This window comes from Stigmatopora nigra, chromosome 22 (assembly GCF_051989575.1).
Source record: "Stigmatopora nigra isolate UIUO_SnigA chromosome 22, RoL_Snig_1.1, whole genome shotgun sequence".
NCBI classification, from domain to species: domain Eukaryota; kingdom Metazoa; phylum Chordata; class Actinopteri; order Syngnathiformes; family Syngnathidae; genus Stigmatopora; species Stigmatopora nigra.
Genome location: NC_135529.1, coordinates 8,001,500 through 8,021,158, shown reverse-complemented (window position 1 = coordinate 8,021,158; position 19,659 = coordinate 8,001,500). Strand labels below are relative to the sequence as shown.

The following is a 19,659-nucleotide window of genomic DNA, read 5'->3' as shown; positions in this document are numbered from 1 at the left end:
GAAACTTTAGCGACATATTCTTTTTATTGAAGTTTGGAACATTTTGAAGACATCATCTTGTTATTTGGGCATTTTATCTTGGACTAATCACATCTGCTAGCCTTTAAGATGTGAAGGCAACGATCAGAGTGAGCTCTGCTTTGGTCACAAACATGTGTGTTATAAGTCCCAACGCTGAGTTCTCTGTTTTATCACGGCTGTAAAGTGACCACAGTGGCCTGAGGAGAGTGTTAAACACATCCTCAATTAAAGCCATAACTTTACATCTGTGTTCGCCCAGATCCTTGTAATTGGGTCTCGCTGGATTTGGCGGAAGGGTCGCGGCTCTTCATCTGAAGGACCTTTTTTTTTTTTTTTTTTTTGGGTGGCTCTTCTTCACTGTCCCGATGCTAGCAGTTAGCGTGGAAGAGCGACCATATAGCCAAACAAGACAACGAGGGAAATGGACGAAATCGTGTTAGTTCTTCAATGGATTCTAATTGGCATTGAAACTTCTTATGATGGTACTGATAAGATTGGAAAACTGGGGTGTCCGAACTTTTTCGTCTGGGGGACGCTTTCAGTTGTAGTAGAAGTTGGTGGATGGAAAAATGGCAATTGGGAATTAATTTTGGTGTTTAGTGAGCAGGAAGGGGTTTGGAAATATGTATATCCAGTGACATAAATAATAGTCTATAGCAGGGGTGGGCAATCTTTTCGACCTGGGGGCCACATTGACTTTAAAAATTGGACAGATGGGCCGGGTCAGCACAAGATACGATACATATAAAAAAGTGCATCCGTTAACAGTACATATGAAACATAAACAGAGAAAAAGGACTAAAGTATTAACATACTCATCACTCATCATTAAAGTAAAAAGTATAAAGTACAAAGTCAAGTCAAAGTGTAGTGAAGTGAACTATTTGCTTTGGAGATACAGACAAAAATCCAGAAATTTCAAACCCATGTTTTTAGTATATTTGTGCGTTGTCCTCTCACTCCAAAAGCTTTCCTTCCCCGAGGCTCCACATTTCTTAAATCTGCCCCTCTTGTGATCTCTCTCCGTCCCTCATGTCTCTTGTCGCAAATCATACCGTGACTGCCAACTATGAAAATTTCAGTTTCTATTACACTCAGACTGCCACTTTATACGGCTTAAACATGAATTAAATTCAAGAAAGGGATACTGAAATTTAAAGATGGGGCAAAAAAATACAATTCTCAACCTAAAATACTTTTTACAGATGTCCTAAAACACTGAAAATCCCGAAAAATTCAAATACGTAAACATTACAGTGCATTTTATGCCTGCCTGAAATTCCTAACATTTGCGACTAGCATATTAAGCATCAAATCTATACCCAGTGTATACTTAATAGCTAATCACCACTCAATGTATATAACTACGTGATATTTAGTTTTTGTAAAAGAATACCCGTCCTTGAGTTCTTTTGTGCATGTATTCGAGAACATACAAGTACTTCTTCTTGGGGGACACATGAAGGACAAATGAAGGTTCAATGAGATCCAGCGATGGGCTTGTTTTATTACATCTAATATTGAGACCAATCTCAGCCCATTCATCTGAGGGACAGGCATCTATCCCCTAACTAAATCAGCCCGGTAGTGTATTGTAGGAAGGCTCTCTGTACAAAATTGCACAATCCGCACTACCGGCAAAGGTAGCCATGGAATAATATGTACTTGTTTCACCCCCCCTGAAATTGTTATTGCATTGGATTTAGGTCAACAATAGAATGTCCCCAATTGAACGTTCTTTTCACACTTGGTCAAGGAAATGTCATTTGTTATTTTTTTTCTTTTACCCACTTCCTCGCAACGGATGTTCTAACGAGGTAGAGCCTTTAAATAGCACGAGCGATAGCGCTGCAGAACCATGACATCCCAAGTGAGACGTTGCCCGAACCTGAGTGGCTGCAGCAGTGCGTCAGGTTTCTTTATTTATAACCCGCATGGAATTGTCCTACACTCTGTGCATATGGTGGCTTACGTAACTGTAGGCCGCCATTGAAGTCGGGTCCTATATATTTGTATATAAAGCTTGCTTAAAAGTTGTTTTGTTACGAAAACAGAAGCTTTACGATGATGGGAGGATGGATTTTGGAGAAATTATATCTGATTTACATTTTACTATTTGAGTAGTTGTGGTCCTTAGATTTGTAAAAGAATCTGACATTGGAAGAAGAGTCCATCGTATTGTCCCAACAGAATCCATTAACCCCTTACTCCAATTAAAATGACCTCCCACCCACATCTGTCATATTTTGGAATGATCACAAGGACTTGTTAGGAAATGCCTGGCAGCGGGGGTCAATCAGTGTACATTAACCAAACAGATCTCATTTGTTTTACAGCTCTAGTGGTGTGTTGGCACCAGTGTACATGAGCTTTAGGCTGGCATCCAGCAGGGATGGAAGGCCTCCCATCAGACTGGATATCAAGATGGGCCTTGGCTAGCCCTCTAAGAGAGGAATAAGGCCTTTCCAGTATGGGATGTCCCCAATTCATTTGAACAGAAATTTTAATCGTATATATATATAATACAGCTGTCAGGTTCATTAATAATTACCTTCGTCCGTAATTATCAATAACTGCAGGAAGACATCTTATTCAATTATTGACATTTAATTAAATAGAAATGGATACAACAGGTAAAAGCCTCCGGAGGGGAGCATTACAGCAAGTGTCCCTTACAACTTCCGAACGTCTCCCCGAATAGACGTTTTCGTCCCATTCTTATGGTCACAAGTTACAGAGTTGTTGATCATTCCATCACGTATGAGTAAAAACAACATCTGGGACTACAATAACAATCAAAGTATTTTACTAATAACAAAAACAGGGACTAGACCTAACAACATTTAGATTAGAGTAATTATACAACCTCCTTGACCTAAGAATCATATAATATAATCATAATCATATAATCGTTACATACAGAAAAACCCGAAGTGTACGGTTACATAACGATAACAATATTCTTGTTATTGTCCGAATAGCCCTGTCCTCGTCACCAAGGGCCCACCAAATCTCAAGGACCCAGATTGGGTGGATTGTTTGTATAACCATCCTGGAACAGGCTGTCTAGGTTAAAGATGACTTGGTGTGACCTCAACACTTTTGAAAAACAGAAAGAGAATGATTTAACAAAGTAATGAATTAATACAGAGAAAAGAAAGAGAATGATTTAATAAAGAAATGAATTAATATAACTATTATAATAGTAAAACAGAATAAACCCAACAACAGCGCTTTTTAACTGAAAAAAATGAAGTCACTAAGTCATTCAAATTTTGAGGTAGTGGCAGTTCGAGGGTTATATGATTGTGGACAACATCAAGATGGCTACCTTCCAACTAAGTACTATTTCATTTGTTGATTTTCGACACAATTTTTCCTTAGGGACAATTTAAAAAGTTGAACCGGTCTAGCATAGATATTTTTGGGATGTGAGAGGACCCCAGAGTACCTGGAAAAAACCCACACAGACACAGCGAGAACATTCAAACTCTAGAAACGGTCCTTTTCCCTCACCTGTTCATCTAATGGATAATTTTTACGAGCATCCAAGACCTGTCATTGACAATTCTGCTCTGAGTTTGACTGGGAGCGATATCGTTCTGTAAAATATACATGACATCAAAAAGCCTTAAAGGTTATTACAAATTAATAATGAGTAGTGGGCTAAGAGCAGTAAAAAATAGCCTTCCCTTGCTGCTCTGTTTAAATGTTTAATTTAACACGCTCTAGTATAAATATGGACTGCCTCCCAGCAATACTCTCGGCCCCAAAGTCTAACTAGACTGTCAGCTCTCCCGAACATTTCAAACCAGCCCACCGAGTTCACTCATTAAAATCGACATCTTGATTCATTCCGATGAGAATATTCATACGGAGCCGTCAGCTTTTATTTTGAAAGCACGTAGACCAATGGTTCTTCCGTATTTTAGAGCAAGCACCACCTGAAATATTTAGCTGTCTAGCGAATCATTATTACTAGACCACCAAGTCAAATTGAACGAGACGTTTACTACCATCAATGGCAGGCAATAAGTTAAAATTTTAGTGGAGTGCGACATATACTGTTCTTTCTTGCATATATACCGTCTTATATGCGCACAAATTAGACTTACCATGCACAAAACTACAAGGTGACAAAGACAAAACAACAATTTGGTAAATACGGTCATTTATTTCAAAATGGAAAAAAAGATAAACAGACAAAACGCTGAACAAAATGTATTTTGACGTTTAAAAATGAAATTCAAGAAAAAATAAACTGTATCTTGCATAAAACGTGCAAAAACTCACTTAGTTGTTCCTGCCATTGCCTGCTCAGGGCACCGCCATCTTAATGTGGTAAAACGTGCCCTGACTGGCAAGACGCAGGTAGCCTTGATACATTTGTTGGTAGTGTTTATTATGTCAGCATATCTCAATAGTTGTTAAGGCTGATCGAAGGTCTTGTGGTCGATCATTAAAATATCAGCCTTGATACCTGTATAATGTGTATCTCATGCTATTATTGCATCCAGACACTTGGTGGTGATTTGGGATGGTGTAACAAAACTAGACTGTTACGGACCAACTTCCTGGTTCTACTGGTCAAGTGACTTCCTTTTTTAATTTGTCTACGTGTAGGTAACACCCTGTTGGAATATGCAATACAGCAGATGATCCTTTCGATTTATACAGTATCTCAGAAATACCATGTGCGATGATTTTTTTCTTAAGTATCACATTTGCACTCCATGTTAAAACCATGAATTTGCAGGTTAAAATTGTCAATCAGAGGGCGTCTTGTATGAGAGAAATCATAAAATTAGGCAATTTTTAGGCAATTTTAAGAAGGCGGCTTATACTCGGAGGGGGCTTATATGCGAGTAAATACAATGTGTTTGCCTGGTGGTTTAATTTACAATAGTTAAAAAGCACCTAGGTCAGAAAACACACGTGATTGCCAAATGGTCTTGTGACCAATCCAGTTTCTGTCCAATAGTCTAAAAATAGCCATACCGATCGCAATACCATTACTGAGTATCGGCTTGGAACATAACTATTTCTGTTGCTCCTCATAGCGCACTTTGAGCGCCCCCGACAAAAACCCTTGATTCCGTTTCGAAGAACACACTTAACATTCAAGAATCTGTTCTAACACTTATCAAGAGCAACGTCTCTGTAGACTCAGAGACACAAAAAAGCTCTTTCTGAGCATTTTTCCCAACGCGTTTGAATTCATCGGCCCTGAATCCCCTCTCATAGTAACGTCTCAGGACACTACAAAATTGCTTTATTCATGTTTTTAATGTAAGATGTCTGTTCCTGCGTCGCTCATTCTCCGCTGAGGCCTCGACGGTGGCAGCCAAGTCTGTAGTAAATTTGCCGGGCGACTACCTGGGAAACATCAACAGTCATTAATTATGTAAAACACTCCTCGCAGTCGGAGAAGGCAGAGCTGCACACGACTTTGGCGCCTGTTCTTATTAGACTCAATGTACTCTACAACGGGGCCCCACTGCCCGGAGGCGCCAAGGGATTATCAACCTACCGCCATGACCCCAGCACCCCCCTTTCAGCACTCGACACACTGAATAGTACACACGTATACTCCTAATATAATGTTGTACTGGGTACTCCACAATGCATGCTTGTCTTTTTCCTGAGTGGAAGAATAACAGAAATATCTGCTGTCTATCCTCCCCGGTTAGCCCATCATTCACTTGCCTTTCTTTAAAAAAAAAACCTTTTTCCTTGGCAATTGTTTCCGATTCTCCTGCTTCACGACGAATGAAAATCGGCAAATCTGACAGTACGAATGATATCCCGTTTTTGTCAGAAAGGCAACGTAGTAGTTGATGTTCCTGTCAAGACGGCTTGACACAAAAGGAGGCTTAACTCCAAGTATTGCATTTGACAAGAATGTGTTTATCAAGCAAATTATTGACCTGGTTATGACGTCAAATGCCGTTGGTTTGGCAGATGCCGCGTTCCATTTACGGTTAAAGAATCGTTGGTCGGCGCTGTTCTGTTTCACGTGCTTGTCTTCAGAGTGATGTTCTTCCTCCAAAGGAACAAAGGCAGTCCTGACACCTGTAATTAATTAGGCTATTATGCATTCCACAATGATAATTGCTTCACTGGAAAGTCACCAGCCTTTTGCCAATGAGCTCAAGGAAAAGAGGATGGAGAGCGTTATCCATCATTGTGCTGCCCCCTCTTTCTCCCTTTCTTGTATCACGCTGTCTCACCTTGACTAGTACGGAGAAGAACTCGAGAAGCCATGTCAACACATGTCTGTAGGTCAGATATGGATCTACGCTTGCCAGAGTTCAATCTTTCTGGAGGGTTTGGAGTCTCACTGGCATGGTTATCTGTGACATCCCATCTGCTGTAGGTTGAGTTAAGAGTTATTAGCAACGTCATGGCAAGTGGAACAACAAAGCTTTTGCCAGCGTTGTTGGCCCGGCATTGCTAAAAGGGCACCGGTAAAAAATTGGGGTTAGCATATTTTCTGAAGAGAAATGAATCGTTTTCCACTAGCTATGGAGAGTTGAAAAGTGGAATTGTGAGATGTTTACCATCCAGTAGGCACATATGACCCAATTTTAATGGAAGCACACGTAGAAGTACACCCTAAACTGTTTATGAATCAGTAGTATGACACCAGTGTGTACTTATATAGTAAAATCTTCCCGGAATCATGTTGTTCGCAATTTCCTTCCTTCTTTACTGGCCGACTTTCAATTTTTTGTTACGACTCATCACATCACTCATTGAGTCTCAACTACCGATTTCTATTGATTCAGACTGAATCCTTGGCTTTGATGACATCATGATTTTCAATGAAAATGTTTTTTATTGCACAATTTCAATAGTTTTGGATCAGTGTGAATCTTTATTGAATTTGAATACACTTTGAAAATATTCATGAATGCAACTAGTATGGAGAAAATAGTAACCATGTACCACCAATTCTAATGAATGACATTCCTAGTACTAACATCTAGTCCAGAAGTTCTCACTTCTGTACTTGTCAGTATGCTCTGTTTCGGCTCATCAGCTTCTGTGTTTACCTCAGTTTCAGCCAGCCTTATTCCTTTTACACGCCGCCTGAGGGATATGCATGAAAGACACACTTTCCTCAAGGTATAGGTCATTTGCTGCATAAGGCCAGTACTTGAAAGCCTGCACTAAAAAAAAAATCACAACTTTTGTCTCTTTTCAACTCGAAAGACAGTCAGAAAAGACTGCAAATATTTTTGACTCCCTCAGTTTGTCTCGTCTCAGCTGTTGACTTTGCTTTGACTTTGGTGGGCGTATCACACCACATCAGCAGTCTTTCCATTTGAAAAATTGCTACCTAAAAACCTCCTTTGCTTGATGAGATAGAAATAGAGACAAGAGTTCTGGAAAAAAAAAGCATACTGACTCCCACTGATAAATTTCCATATCATTTTTACTAAATTCCCAAATGCTAATTGGTACCATTGTAAAATCTCACTTGTCAGGGCTTTGACTAAAACCTGGAAATTGTTCTCAAGCTACTGTATTGCAGGAGTATTCAGATCATAGGTGCCAAAGTTTAGACCTGCCTACTGCGATATCATCTTTAATTGCCGTCTCCGCGAAAAGATGACCTTTTCGGCTCTCTGGCATTCCTCACGACTCATCGACAATATTCCGCTGAAATCAACAGAGGAGCGACGGAGTCGTTACAAAAAAGAAGCTGTGGTTTTGCGTTGTGCATTTGCACTGGAGTGGATGACTATCGTTCAATCTACGAATAGCAACCCTTAGTTTGAGGGGCCGTTCTCACGTGAATGAGTAGAAGTGGCATCCGGCATTTGTGAGAGCAGAGCTTTGACTGACAGGCAGCGCTGATCCGAATTGACGCGGTGACGAGATGTATGTCAGTGTGCTGACTGCTCATCTCACTTTGCACCCCCAGACGGCCACAGCTAGCGCCATGTTGCCACGACTGCTCCGAGATGCACGTCACCATGATTAAATCTCAATTGGTGGATTGCGTGGGAGTATATTTCGACCCGGTTCAAGTGTGGGCGCTTAGTCCCTCCCCGTCTAGACTACTATATGTTCCAGTAGCGTTGACCACTAGCTTTTTTTCTCCATTCACACCAAACACATCCATCACTTTTAAACCCACCGTCAAAAAGAAGCGCCCGATTGAACCGCAAACACCAGAAAACACGATACATGGTCTCGTCTACAAGAAGCAATTCTATTGGAAAGCTTCTCCTCTTATACAAACTAAAGCATACATTGCGCCAGTGCAATGATCCAGTTGACTCTTGCTAAGATGTTTTGACAAGGCCTCGTAGTACACTTCATCCAGTTTTTGCCTAATAAGCACAGAGTGCGACAGGGCTTGTTGTGACATCCTGTCAGCCTGCGGGTTGGTCCAGCACTCTTTAAGCTCCACAGTAGGATGGACTCCCCATGATTGTGCACTGACCTTTGCATCATGGGGAAGATGACAGGTAATTTCAAGACCTTAGGGAATAAGGAACTGTACAATTGCGGTCCCCTTTCGTCCATAACACCAGGCGCATTCACCTTGAGGCGTAGTGTGTGTATACACACATGCAGCGAAATGGAAAGCCGGAGCCAAAGCCCTTATTCTTTTCACTGTGGCTAATAAAAAAAATGTTCCAAGCTTGCATTCTGTATGACAGGGAAAGTTTTTGGTCCTGACAAGGCTCCGGTCGTAATAATTGCCTTCAGACTCGCGCAAGCAAATCACCGAGGTGGCAAAGTGGTAAGGCAGAGGGAGATGATTTAAAATGATAATTGCATAATCATCATTTGGGATGATTGTAATTGATGACTGCATAATTGCGTTGTGGTGGTTTTCTCAGATCTTTACAAAGCAGATGTTCAAATTGTATTTTTCGGACTATAAGTTACACCTGAGTATACAAGGTGACCCACATGAAACAGGCCTTGGATTTGGATCCATATTATTTCTTGTTCTCCCTTTAGAATATAAAGAGACTGTAGCTAAAAGTAGTTTATTTTTAATATGATGTGTGATGAGAAAAATACAGCACAGTCTTTTTTTGTTGAAAAATCAAGATATGATGATGCCTATCCAAATTTGGGGCCTGTTTTTTTGGGTCACCCTGTGTAAATCGCACCAGCCCAAAAAAAAACAAGAAGAAAAAACTAAATCAGAGTCCCAATTTTGAAGCGGGTTTATTTCATAACAGAACAAAAACAAACAAATTCAGTCATACATTCACTGGAAGTCAGTCACACCGTTTTGATATAGAGACTTCCATCCCCTGCTTAGTTTCTCAACGGGCCTTGCGTGGGTTTTCTCCGGGTGCTCTGGCTTTCGTCAGTCTTCATCTTAAGTACCAATTCCAACTGATTCTGGAAGTCGAGTGGGTTTTTCGTTGTTGTCTGTATGGAGAATAAAAATAGAAAAAAAATAGTTTCCACCCAAGTATAAATCGCAAATCCACCCAAACTATGAAAAAGTGCAATTTATAGTCCGGCAAATCCAGTAATTCTCACCATCTTTTCGCTGAGGTGCACACAAAGACAGAAAGGAACGCCCAGAAACTCAATTTAAGGGTGATATTCTCAAAGGTTGCTACTATTTCCTAGCAGTTTTCTCCCAAAGACAGCAATGTGGTCCACTTGGTAGCCGTGTGAAGAGTTATGGAGGCGTGCTAACAGGTTTCCTTTGACTCTCTCTGGCTCTCTCTCTCTCTCTTTCTCATTCTGCTACCCCAGGCTTCACTCTCGCTTGTAAACCCGCAATGTAGCCAAGCCCATTCCCGCGGTGGCCCTATCCTTTATCACAAAACGGGTGGAAAAACAAAGAATGTGCTCTGAGCGTATCACAACGCCAAAATAGCAAAGAAGCTTTGCCAACATTGGAGGTCCTGGAGCTTCGCCTCTACCCACAACAAACATATGTGCTTTTAGTAATCTGCCAGTAGGAGACTTCTGGTTTTGGGAACACCACACGTTTGGCAAGCGGTGGATTATCGAAGAGAAAAACGGCCAGGACTCCCGATCAACCCGTATTTTACGCACCACCACCTCCCGGGCCGCTTTGATGATGGCAAGGGTGGGGTATCCATACGCTTAGCGGGTGCTTACGTGTGTGTGTGCGTGTGATTGATGTGCCTGCTTGCTTCTCTAGGCAGGTTAATGGTGTGATTGCTGGGGTAATCTCTGTGTTCTCTTGTTAAAGGATGATGGAGGGCCTGAGGTCTAGTTGTTGCCGTCACATGTTCTTCTGCTTTTTTTTTTTTTAAATGCATTCGGGAATGTCGCTGTCACGATGTTTATTCTTCAAGTAAGGATGTCCCTGACGTGGGGAGGATCGGCGATGAGTTTTGAACATGGGCAAACTACGGCCCGCGGGCCACATCCGGCCCGCTAGGCTTTTTAATCCGGCCCGCCAACGTTGTCCAAATAATGTTTTTTTTCCAAGATGGCGCCGTCTAGCGGAAGCCAGTGGCAGTAGCTCTGTCCACTCTTATTTGTTTATATTTTTAATATTTCTTAATACATTCCTTTTACTTTACTTTGTACTTTATACTTTTTACTTTAATGATGAGTATGTTAATACTTTAGTCCTTTTTCTCTGTTTATGTTTCATATGTACTGTTAACGGATGCACTTTTTCATATGTATCGTATCTTGTGCTGACCCCGCCCATCTGTCAAATTTTTAAAGTCAATGTTGCCCACGGGCCCAAAAGTTTGCCCACCCCTAGTTTAGAGACAGCTACATGTTGGGAACTTTTACCTAACATCCCAAAAAGAAAGAAACGTAGTGTAATTCTTTGGGAAACCATGAAAATATGGTTCCTCTTTCAGTAACAATGCCATATTTACCCTCACACATCGTATTTGTGACCTCGCCAAACTTGACCCTAATGATTTTCAGACGGGTTGTAATCAGTAGCCAAATGGCAAATACTTTATGGACAATCATCATTTAAATTGAGGGTGTTGAGAAGCACGTTTCGCCCTTCACTCACGGGTTGAGGTCCACGCGGGTGGGAGAACCAATGTAACCTAGATATCCACTGGGGCAGGTGCTCTGTCCGAAGAGCCAGGTGGCAGCTAATTCACTTTCTTTGTCCCTCCTAATGAATTGTTAATTGCTTGGCGTCACCCACTGAGGATAGCAGGTGCTGCCGGGGACCGTGTCACTCCCGAGCGAGGCCTCGGTCGACAGTCGGCGGGCCAAATGGCACCTTCGCTCAAGTCGTTCACTGTGCTAGACGGACATTGAAAGGGACAGACACCTAGTATCAATGACCTTCAAAATGGTCCCTCAAACGGTTTAATCTTAGACCTCCATTCATGGAAACAATCCAGTTTAAACCGTTCAAGTCCACTTACTACCGTAGCCATTTTTTTCCATCAGTTTTACCCACGTACATATATAATTTTAGGCTCGAACTCCTATGAGATACTATCATGTGATTGGTAAAAACGATAGCAGCATTGATCACATTTTTGCCACATTGAGGTCAGACTCACTCTGGAAATCCTGGATTTATTTTATTAGATACTTTCTGCAGGGTTCTTTGCAGATTTTTTTTCTGTACCTTTAACGCATTTGCATTTTACCATTAATCATTCATTACCAGCATACCCAGTTCTATTGAATTGGTCATTGATCGCCGCCAATAGCATTGAACAGGCACTTGCATTAAACCAAACCGGTTAAACCAATGACATTTGAGTGTTCCTGAGCTGATATTTTTTTCATTTTTTTGGAGCCTTGTAAATTTTGCGGTGATTCCAAAAGGTGACTTGAAAAGTTGTGTATGTGCATCCCATAACTTTGCCCTTCATTCTTGTGCAAAAGTGTTTCAAGACCCCAAATGCCGATTAATGATGCTTTGTGAATGTAGTACTCAAGTGCTTACCTTAATGGCATTTTTTTTTGTCCCTGCAGGTGGTCGCTCTGAACAAGCGGAGTAAAGAGGCTGAGTCTGCATTCCTAGGAATCTACAAACAGCTTATTGAAGCCCCAGGTGTGTTTCCTTCTAAAACTGTAGATGTTTATCTTCTCCAACAATACCAGCAGAAAAGGTAGTAGTTCCATTCTGCAAATAAGTTCTTCTTCTGTGTCCATCAATTCATTTCTCATCTGTTATACCAAATATGGCCGTCACTCCACTGGGAATGTGACAATATGTTCTTATTATCCCACCAAAAATCGATATATTCGTTTTAACAGATGTCACTATTTAAGAAAATAACAACTATAACAATCAACAGGTTGCTAGCAACATTTTCTAGTGTTTATGAAAGGATTCAAAGCCAGTCTTTCTGGGTTTGAGGCCATTTACAGTTGATTTTGAGTCTATTCTTGGCACATTTCTGGGTTGCTTCCTATTCATTAACATAAGATAAATAAGAAGTGACCTGTACATACCCTAAAATCAACAGAAAGTGACCAAAAAATAAACAGAAAATGACCCAAATGGCCCTAAATTTAACGGCCAATCCGTTTAAAATGGGTTCATTCGCTGCTACCTTCCCTTTTTCAAATGGATTGGACATCTATTACCTCAGTCCACAGGCAGAATCATGAAAATAGCATATTTCCGGGTTATTATTATTTGTTCATTGAATACTATGAAATGATTTCCAGACCAATCTATCGTAGCATGAGTCCCATTTCTACTGTCCATTACGTTTACAAGGAGACACATCATCTCATGGACACATCCAAAAATATTGCTTTCCCGCATTGAAATTGAAATTCATAAAGCTTCGCTCCCCGTGGTTTGTATCTATTTTTTAAAAGTGCGTGATCGGAGTGGTATCCAGAACTCCGCGTGAGGCCACTTCAAAAACCCGGGCTCGGTCCTTGAGACTGCTCAACGTGGCTCCTCCAGGAGATTCTGGCTGTTGATTGTAAAGAGCCAATTAAAATCCCCGTTGAAGTCGGATTTCACGTGGGAAACCAGCCTGATTTTTGCTACAGAGCGAGAGAAGTGTTTTTCCTCTTGTCGCGTTTCTTCGCCTGACACTATTGCAGGAGATTGTAAGAAAGTTTGACCCGATCTGATTTTAGATCAGAGAAATACGTTTGGGAGGAGTAGAAAAAGCCGTCGACTAATGCAACGAATGCAAGATACATAAAAGTCTGCAGCAGTTTTTTTTAAAGATTTTTTTTTGCCTTGAAGTTTCCTACAAGCTCTTTCTCTCCATCCAAAGACACTTTACAAATGTCCTTCCTAAGCCATTTGCCTAACTTAATGTTTAGTTTTTCCCCTCAAAATGCCTCCATCCATTGAAGTCTATAGAATTATACCTGTCAAAGTACCTTAATTTAGAATATTTGACAAAACTAGGCGTAAAATTGGTTAAGTGGGAGATCAGAGATAACAATAATAACATGAAAGGGTTACCATATTTATTAAAGTTGGCGTTATGATCTGGAAAAAAAAAGTATTTTGGTAATCATAGCACTTTTTTTAAATGTGGCATCCCATTAGCTACCGTAATTTGGTGTTTAATATAGTATAGTATTAAATGATTTTTGCTTTTTTGAGCCTCCTGTTTGTGCGCCATTTAATATACCCCTTCCATTTCATATACCCCTTCCATTTCATATGCCCATGCCATTTGATATACCTGGGTATATTAAATAAGAGGGGGTGTATATTAAACAGAAAAATACAGTAGCCAACCAGAAGCCAAATTGGCTGGTTTGTCCAAAAGATTTCCTGTTTTCAAAGCGCGCAGTTTACTCTGTGCCAGGTTGTCATTGTATATCTTGCGGCAGTTACCCAAGGTCACGACTCCCTTCCGATTTGAGAACAGATGACTGCGGGTGGAATGCGGGGGCGGTCATTTGGCTACAACCCCACTTGGTTCCCCTCTGTTTTTCAAAAACAACGCAAGCCGACCCCCGTTTTTCTTACGTCCGCGTATTTTGGATCCTTTGACAGCCGCCATCATTCTTTTCTCCACCCGCTCGTTAATCTTAATGCAGTTATTACTATTCATCGCTGGATGTTTTCCCCCCTTTTCTTGTTATTTTATTTGACAGTGTCTCTCCCCTAGAGTGTTTTTGCTCCAGTTAATGAACAACGTGGAGGTGGGGCACAACATCCGTTCGATATGTGACCTGTTGCATGTGGCTATCATTAACATCTGGTCACATCAGTTATACGTTTTGTTCGCGTTCATTACCCATCTCATGCCCTTATTTGGTACGAGCGGGAAAATTATTGGCTTCAACCACACGTTGAATATAGTCAGGTGGTCCAGATCACATTCTTTTTTCACAACATAGTTCGGTTGACTTGATTTTGAGGCTACAGAATACCCATCTTGTGCCAGTAGTTATTTATTTATTGTGAAAAGGGTTTTTTAGTGGCACGTTGGACAAGTACTTGCCACGTTTTGAGATCCTGAGTCAATTCCCGTTGGGTTCCGAGCTTCCGAGTTTGCATGTTTTCGGGCGATTCTGGTTGTGACATCACATTCTGGTTGTGACATCACATTCTGGTTGTGACATCACATTCTGGTTGTGACATCACATTCTGGTTGTGACATCACAACCAGAATAGATGATTGTGTTTACATTTCAAGTGCTCCACAGAAATAGCGTGCTAGCTGAGTGCAAAAATCCTCAACTCATTCTAGGTTTGATATTATCTTTGGAGATTTTTTTTTTGCCGGCAAGGTGGAGGTCACAAAGACGACTAATTAGGTCCAATTTTTTTAATTAACACATTTACATCACCCTGGATTTGCGTCCAAAATATGGCCTACTATCATTTCGTGGCAATGGCATTCGACTTTTGAAGTCAAAACTTATTGTAAAAAAAAAAAAGTTATTAAATGGGTGTTTTTTGTTGTCTCTTTCAAAAAGACCCACAAAGCATAGACGTCAATCCAACCGGAGCGTTTCATTAACGTGCTCTATTTTGACATACCCGTGACATCTTCTCATGTTGCGTACGCTAACCCGGCGCGAGGCTTGAAAGCCTCCTGTTAACAGTGTTTCCCAAACAATGTTTATATCACCTCCGCATCGTTTTGATCAGCCCCGATAAACACGGCGCGATCACCCCACGTCGGATAAAAAGTCATGGCAGCTTCAGCCGGAGTTCACGGCTTCCCAGAGAGGCGTCTCAACTTTTCCCACGTCTTTTTCGAGCTCGACTCTTCGTCGTCTCATTCTGCGCTTCCCTCCTGGAATGTGCGCGAGTTGTTTGAACGTCAGCGTTTGTTGCCGCCTCTGTGAGATCAGCGAGGCCCTGTCGCCAGGGGCGTAGCCCAGAGACCGACGCTCCAGGTGTTTGCTCTTCCTCGCCGCCTCTCACCACACACACACACATGTACACACACTCACATACGTATAAACACGCATAGACGCACTGCCGCCGCCGCCGCCTCCTCCCTGAGGGTCTAGCCCACTCCCTCTCTCTTTTAGAACAGAGATGCTTTCATCTGAGCGGGGAGCTCATCAGACTTTGTGAAGATTCTGTTCTGAATACTCCCCAATAAGTGTGTAAATGCGTGTATGTGTTTGTGCGGATGCCAGTTGAAAATGTAATGGCAACAGTGCTTGCTAGTGGCGACTGGTGGTACTACTGTGCAGAGGAAGAGTAGAATTTCACTTTATGGGCCTTTAAGGAGAATTTGGATGTTAATGGGGGCTTTGAATTAGGGATGGACAAGATTGGAAAATAACTACTGCAATTTTTTTTAGGGTTGCCATATGTTTTCGTACTAAAATGGGAAGGTTTTTTCGTCGGATGACTCGAATAGCTCGGTTGACTCACCATCTTCACAAAGGGCCACAAGGGTGCTGGAGCCTATCCTGACCAAGTAGTGGCAAGAGGCAGGGTACCATCCCATACATTTTTTGGGGATGTTGGAGAAAACTGGTGCTTAAGTAGAAAACCCACAGGGCATGGGGAGAACATGCAAATGCCACCCACACAGAAAAGTGGGATTGAACCCTCGATCTCAGAACTCTGAGGCGGATGCGCTTCATACATGATGAGGACAGTTCATTTGTGAATAATAATTATTACTGTCAATAAAAAGGATCCAGGTGGGCATTTCGATACACAAAACACTTTGCCCATTGTTGGCTGGGATAGACTCCAACACCCTTGTGAGCCCTGTGAGGATAAGCAGAAAATAATATGAATGAATGAATTTTCAAGGATTACTTTCCATTATTTTTTTTTCCAGTTGCTCATAAAAAAAATGTTAGTAGTATTTTGGTATGTGGATTATTTGAAAAATGAAGGCTGGAAATGTAAAATATCCTTCAATTATGGAATAACCCAAAGTACTTCCCTGAGTCATCTCAGCTCTGTTGCGTGCTATTTTATTCCGCAAAACATCTTCCCCATTCACAACCAACGTTCCCTTAAGCGACAAAATCCTCAAATCAGAAAGCACTGACCTCAGTGTTTCCGTACCATTCAAATACATGGTGAACGACGGTAAGAAGACCGTGGTTCAACCCCCACCCACACACGAACAAGCTGGGAGGCAACGGCCAGCCGCCTTTATTGTAATTGTGCAGCTGAGTAGCCAGAGAAAGAAAGAGGAAACGCCATAAATGTTTGTGGCACTCTCTTGGAAAATAAAGCCATATAAAAGCTGATGGGGAATGAAAGCTCGATGGGTGGGACCTGATTATGCACAAGTGATTAATAAGAGCAGTAATAAACAAAAGCCCAGGAGATGTTTGAGGTGCTTAATAATGCATTATGTTCATAAAAGAACCGGGCCTCCTCCTCAACCGCTCCCTGTGGAGTTGGACACCTCCGAGGGACCGGAGGGGGAGAGTCGGCGCGTGTCGGAATGCCGCTTCCAAAAAAAAACGCGTAGACAAAAGGATTAGATGACGCTAATTCTTGGTGACATCACGCCGCGCTGCGCGGATACCAATCAAAGGCCGTGTTTGTCTCCATTTCCGTCAACTTGGCTTTGCCTGGTAACTTTATTTCTCGTTTAAAATGAGCGCCCGCCATAGAAGACAAAAGACATCGTACTGTTTGGGTTTTTTTTTAAGCCCTGGTGGTCATTATTGTAAATGCTTAACATTTGCATTCACCAAGGTTAAAAAGCCATCTTACAAATGGCGTAAACCTACTTTTGGTCCTTGACGGTATGATTACAACACGCTTGCTATATGTTGCGGCGGAACGTGTTTACGGACCTTGAAGTCCGAGACGGAAAAAAAAAAACAAGGCTGTTTTGAATGAAAAGAGAAAACCCTCGAGCTTGTAAATTAATTTGTTCGTGTCGTGTGATGAGAACACAGCTGGCCTCATTAACATGTGCACAACAAATAATTATAGCTTTTTTTTTCTTTCTCACTCCAGCCAGCTACTGCTTGGCTAATGGGCTTGGTGGGTTAATTATGTCAGAGCGTAATTACACAGTGCCCAGAGAGACTTAATGGTGCACCCCACTGTGCCCACGCCACCCTAATGATGGCGTATCGCTGACATGGCAAAGACGGACCAAACCCACGCACCTGCTTGTCTTGCAACACCAGACCGTAGTGCACACAGGTGTCAAAGCGGCAGTCCGGGGGCCAGGTCCGGCCCGACGTGTCTTTTTTTTTTTAGGCCCGAGAAAGTGTTGATGGGAGCGAGTGGTTAGCACGTCGGTGTCACAGTTCTGGGGTATTGGGTTCAAATCCAGGTCACGTCTATCTGTGTGGAGTTTGCATGTTCTCCCCAGGAATGCGTAGGTTTTTTCCGGGTACTCCGGTTTTCTTCCCACATTCCAAAAATATGCATGGTAGGCTGATTGGACACTACATTGCCCCTAGGTATGATTGGCTGTCTGTTTCTTTGTGCTCTGTGATTGGTTGGCCACTGGAGTCAGATGAGATAGGCTCCAGCACCCTCCGTGACCCTAAATGAGCAGTTCAGAAAATGAGATGAGATGAGAGAAAGTGTTGACGTCATCTTTTATGCAAACATATATATGAAGATGATAGATAATGAAACATATTTCCTGATTTCTAGTGTTTTGATGCAAGTAAATATATTTACTAAGTTAAGTATTATTATTTAGAAATGAAAAGTATAAAATAGGAAATGTTTAATGTTTTCATTTAGTAGTTTGCCTTAGAAAAAAAAGTTGAAATGAACACTTATTAAAATGAGGGTTTTCCTCCACATTTTAATGGAAAATATCTTTAAATTATATTGGAAATATAACCAATAACGTTTAAAATGTAAATAATAATATTTACCACAATGCCTTTTTATTCAATAGTAAAAATAGACAGAATTTGAAAAGGTGGCCAGCTAATTACAGGGCCAGAATTTTTTTTTTTTTTTGAAATTAATTTAAAGAGGAATTATTTAGAAATGATCAATTCCAATGACCATTACTTTTGATAGCCTAGTTAGCTAACTCTAACAGCAATGTGGCCCACGACATAAATAAGTTTGAAACCCCTGCGGCGCATTTGCCCATTCAAACACACACACATTCCACCAAATTTCCAAGTACCTGTCTAATTTGGGCCTCTCCTTCCCCAAAAGTCGCAATGCGTTTTTCTTTTGACACATCCATCGGCCAGTAAAAGCAACTGGGTGACCACGGGGAAGCAAGCACTACACCGAAGCATCCTCATTATTGCACAGCCAAAATGATGAAACTCTGCATCACTGCAGTTGTGCAAAAACATCATTAAAAAAAAAAGTCAGTACCTACACAAGCTTGAAGCTCTGTGGAAATAATACAAATACAGACACAGTTGACTTGAAGGTCCCTTGCAATAATTTACATTGCTACGTTTTTAAGAGTTTAGACACAAACAAAACCAATGTTTGGGCTTTGATATCAATTTGTCAAGATCAAAACACTTTTTAGTTTAGTGGACCTTGGGCTTATCCACTCAGGTACATCTCATGTAATTTGAATTTTCTGAACGATTCATTGTTAATGACTAATGAATGCAACTTTACCAATGTTTTCATGCTGTGGATTTAGTTTTTTTGGTAGACATTTTTTAGGGACATTTCAAGTCACTTTTTGTTGATATTTTTGCATTTGCCGTTTTTGGACTTCTGGCAGTTTTGGGGCAATTCTGAGTAGGTTTCTGTTCATTTGTGGCTCATTTCTGTTAATTTTTGGTTCATTTCTTTTCATTTTTGGTTCTTTTCTGTTCATTTTTGGATCATTTCTTGTCATTTTTGGTTTATTTCTGTTCATTCTAGTTCATTTTTGTTCGTTTTTGGTTCATTTCTTTTCATTTTTGGTTCTTTTCTGTTCATATTTGGTTCATTTCTGTTCATTTTTGATTCATTCCTGTTCCTTTCTTTTAGTGTAAATTTATACAAACTAAGCTAAGATAAGGGTGTAGTTAGAAAGACTGTTTATCCTCTTTTAAAGAGTATATCACACTTTAAAGGGCTTGGTGGGGTTCATTAATGGAAATGCAAGCTGTGAGCTTGTTTTAATGTGAAGGTTTTTACCGTCAGAAGCCATATTGTTACTCATAAATACCACCAATTAGTAGGCTCATTTTGCAAAATTATCTGCTGACTTTCTGGACTCTTCCTCAATATGTGTAGCGCTCTCTGTCCTTTGAGAGAATCCACTTGTCGCTACTTTCACCGATTTATGCACGAGTTGTGATTTTTAAAAATTG

At 41.1% G+C, this 19,659-nt stretch overlaps 1 protein-coding gene across 3 annotated transcripts in view; it reads left to right on the top strand.

Moving 5' to 3' along the window:
* The window catches only part of LOC144215741 (homeobox protein cut-like 2), an 83,373-nt gene that overhangs the window by 43,730 nt on the left and 19,984 nt on the right, over window positions 1–19,659 (top strand). For all 3 annotated transcript variants that reach the window (XM_077744855.1, XM_077744854.1, XM_077744856.1), the window contains exon 4: window positions 11,953–12,031. In XM_077744855.1, coding sequence (XP_077600981.1) covers window positions 11,953–12,031 — 79 coding nt within the window. The remainder of the gene's footprint in view (window positions 1–11,952; window positions 12,032–19,659) is intronic.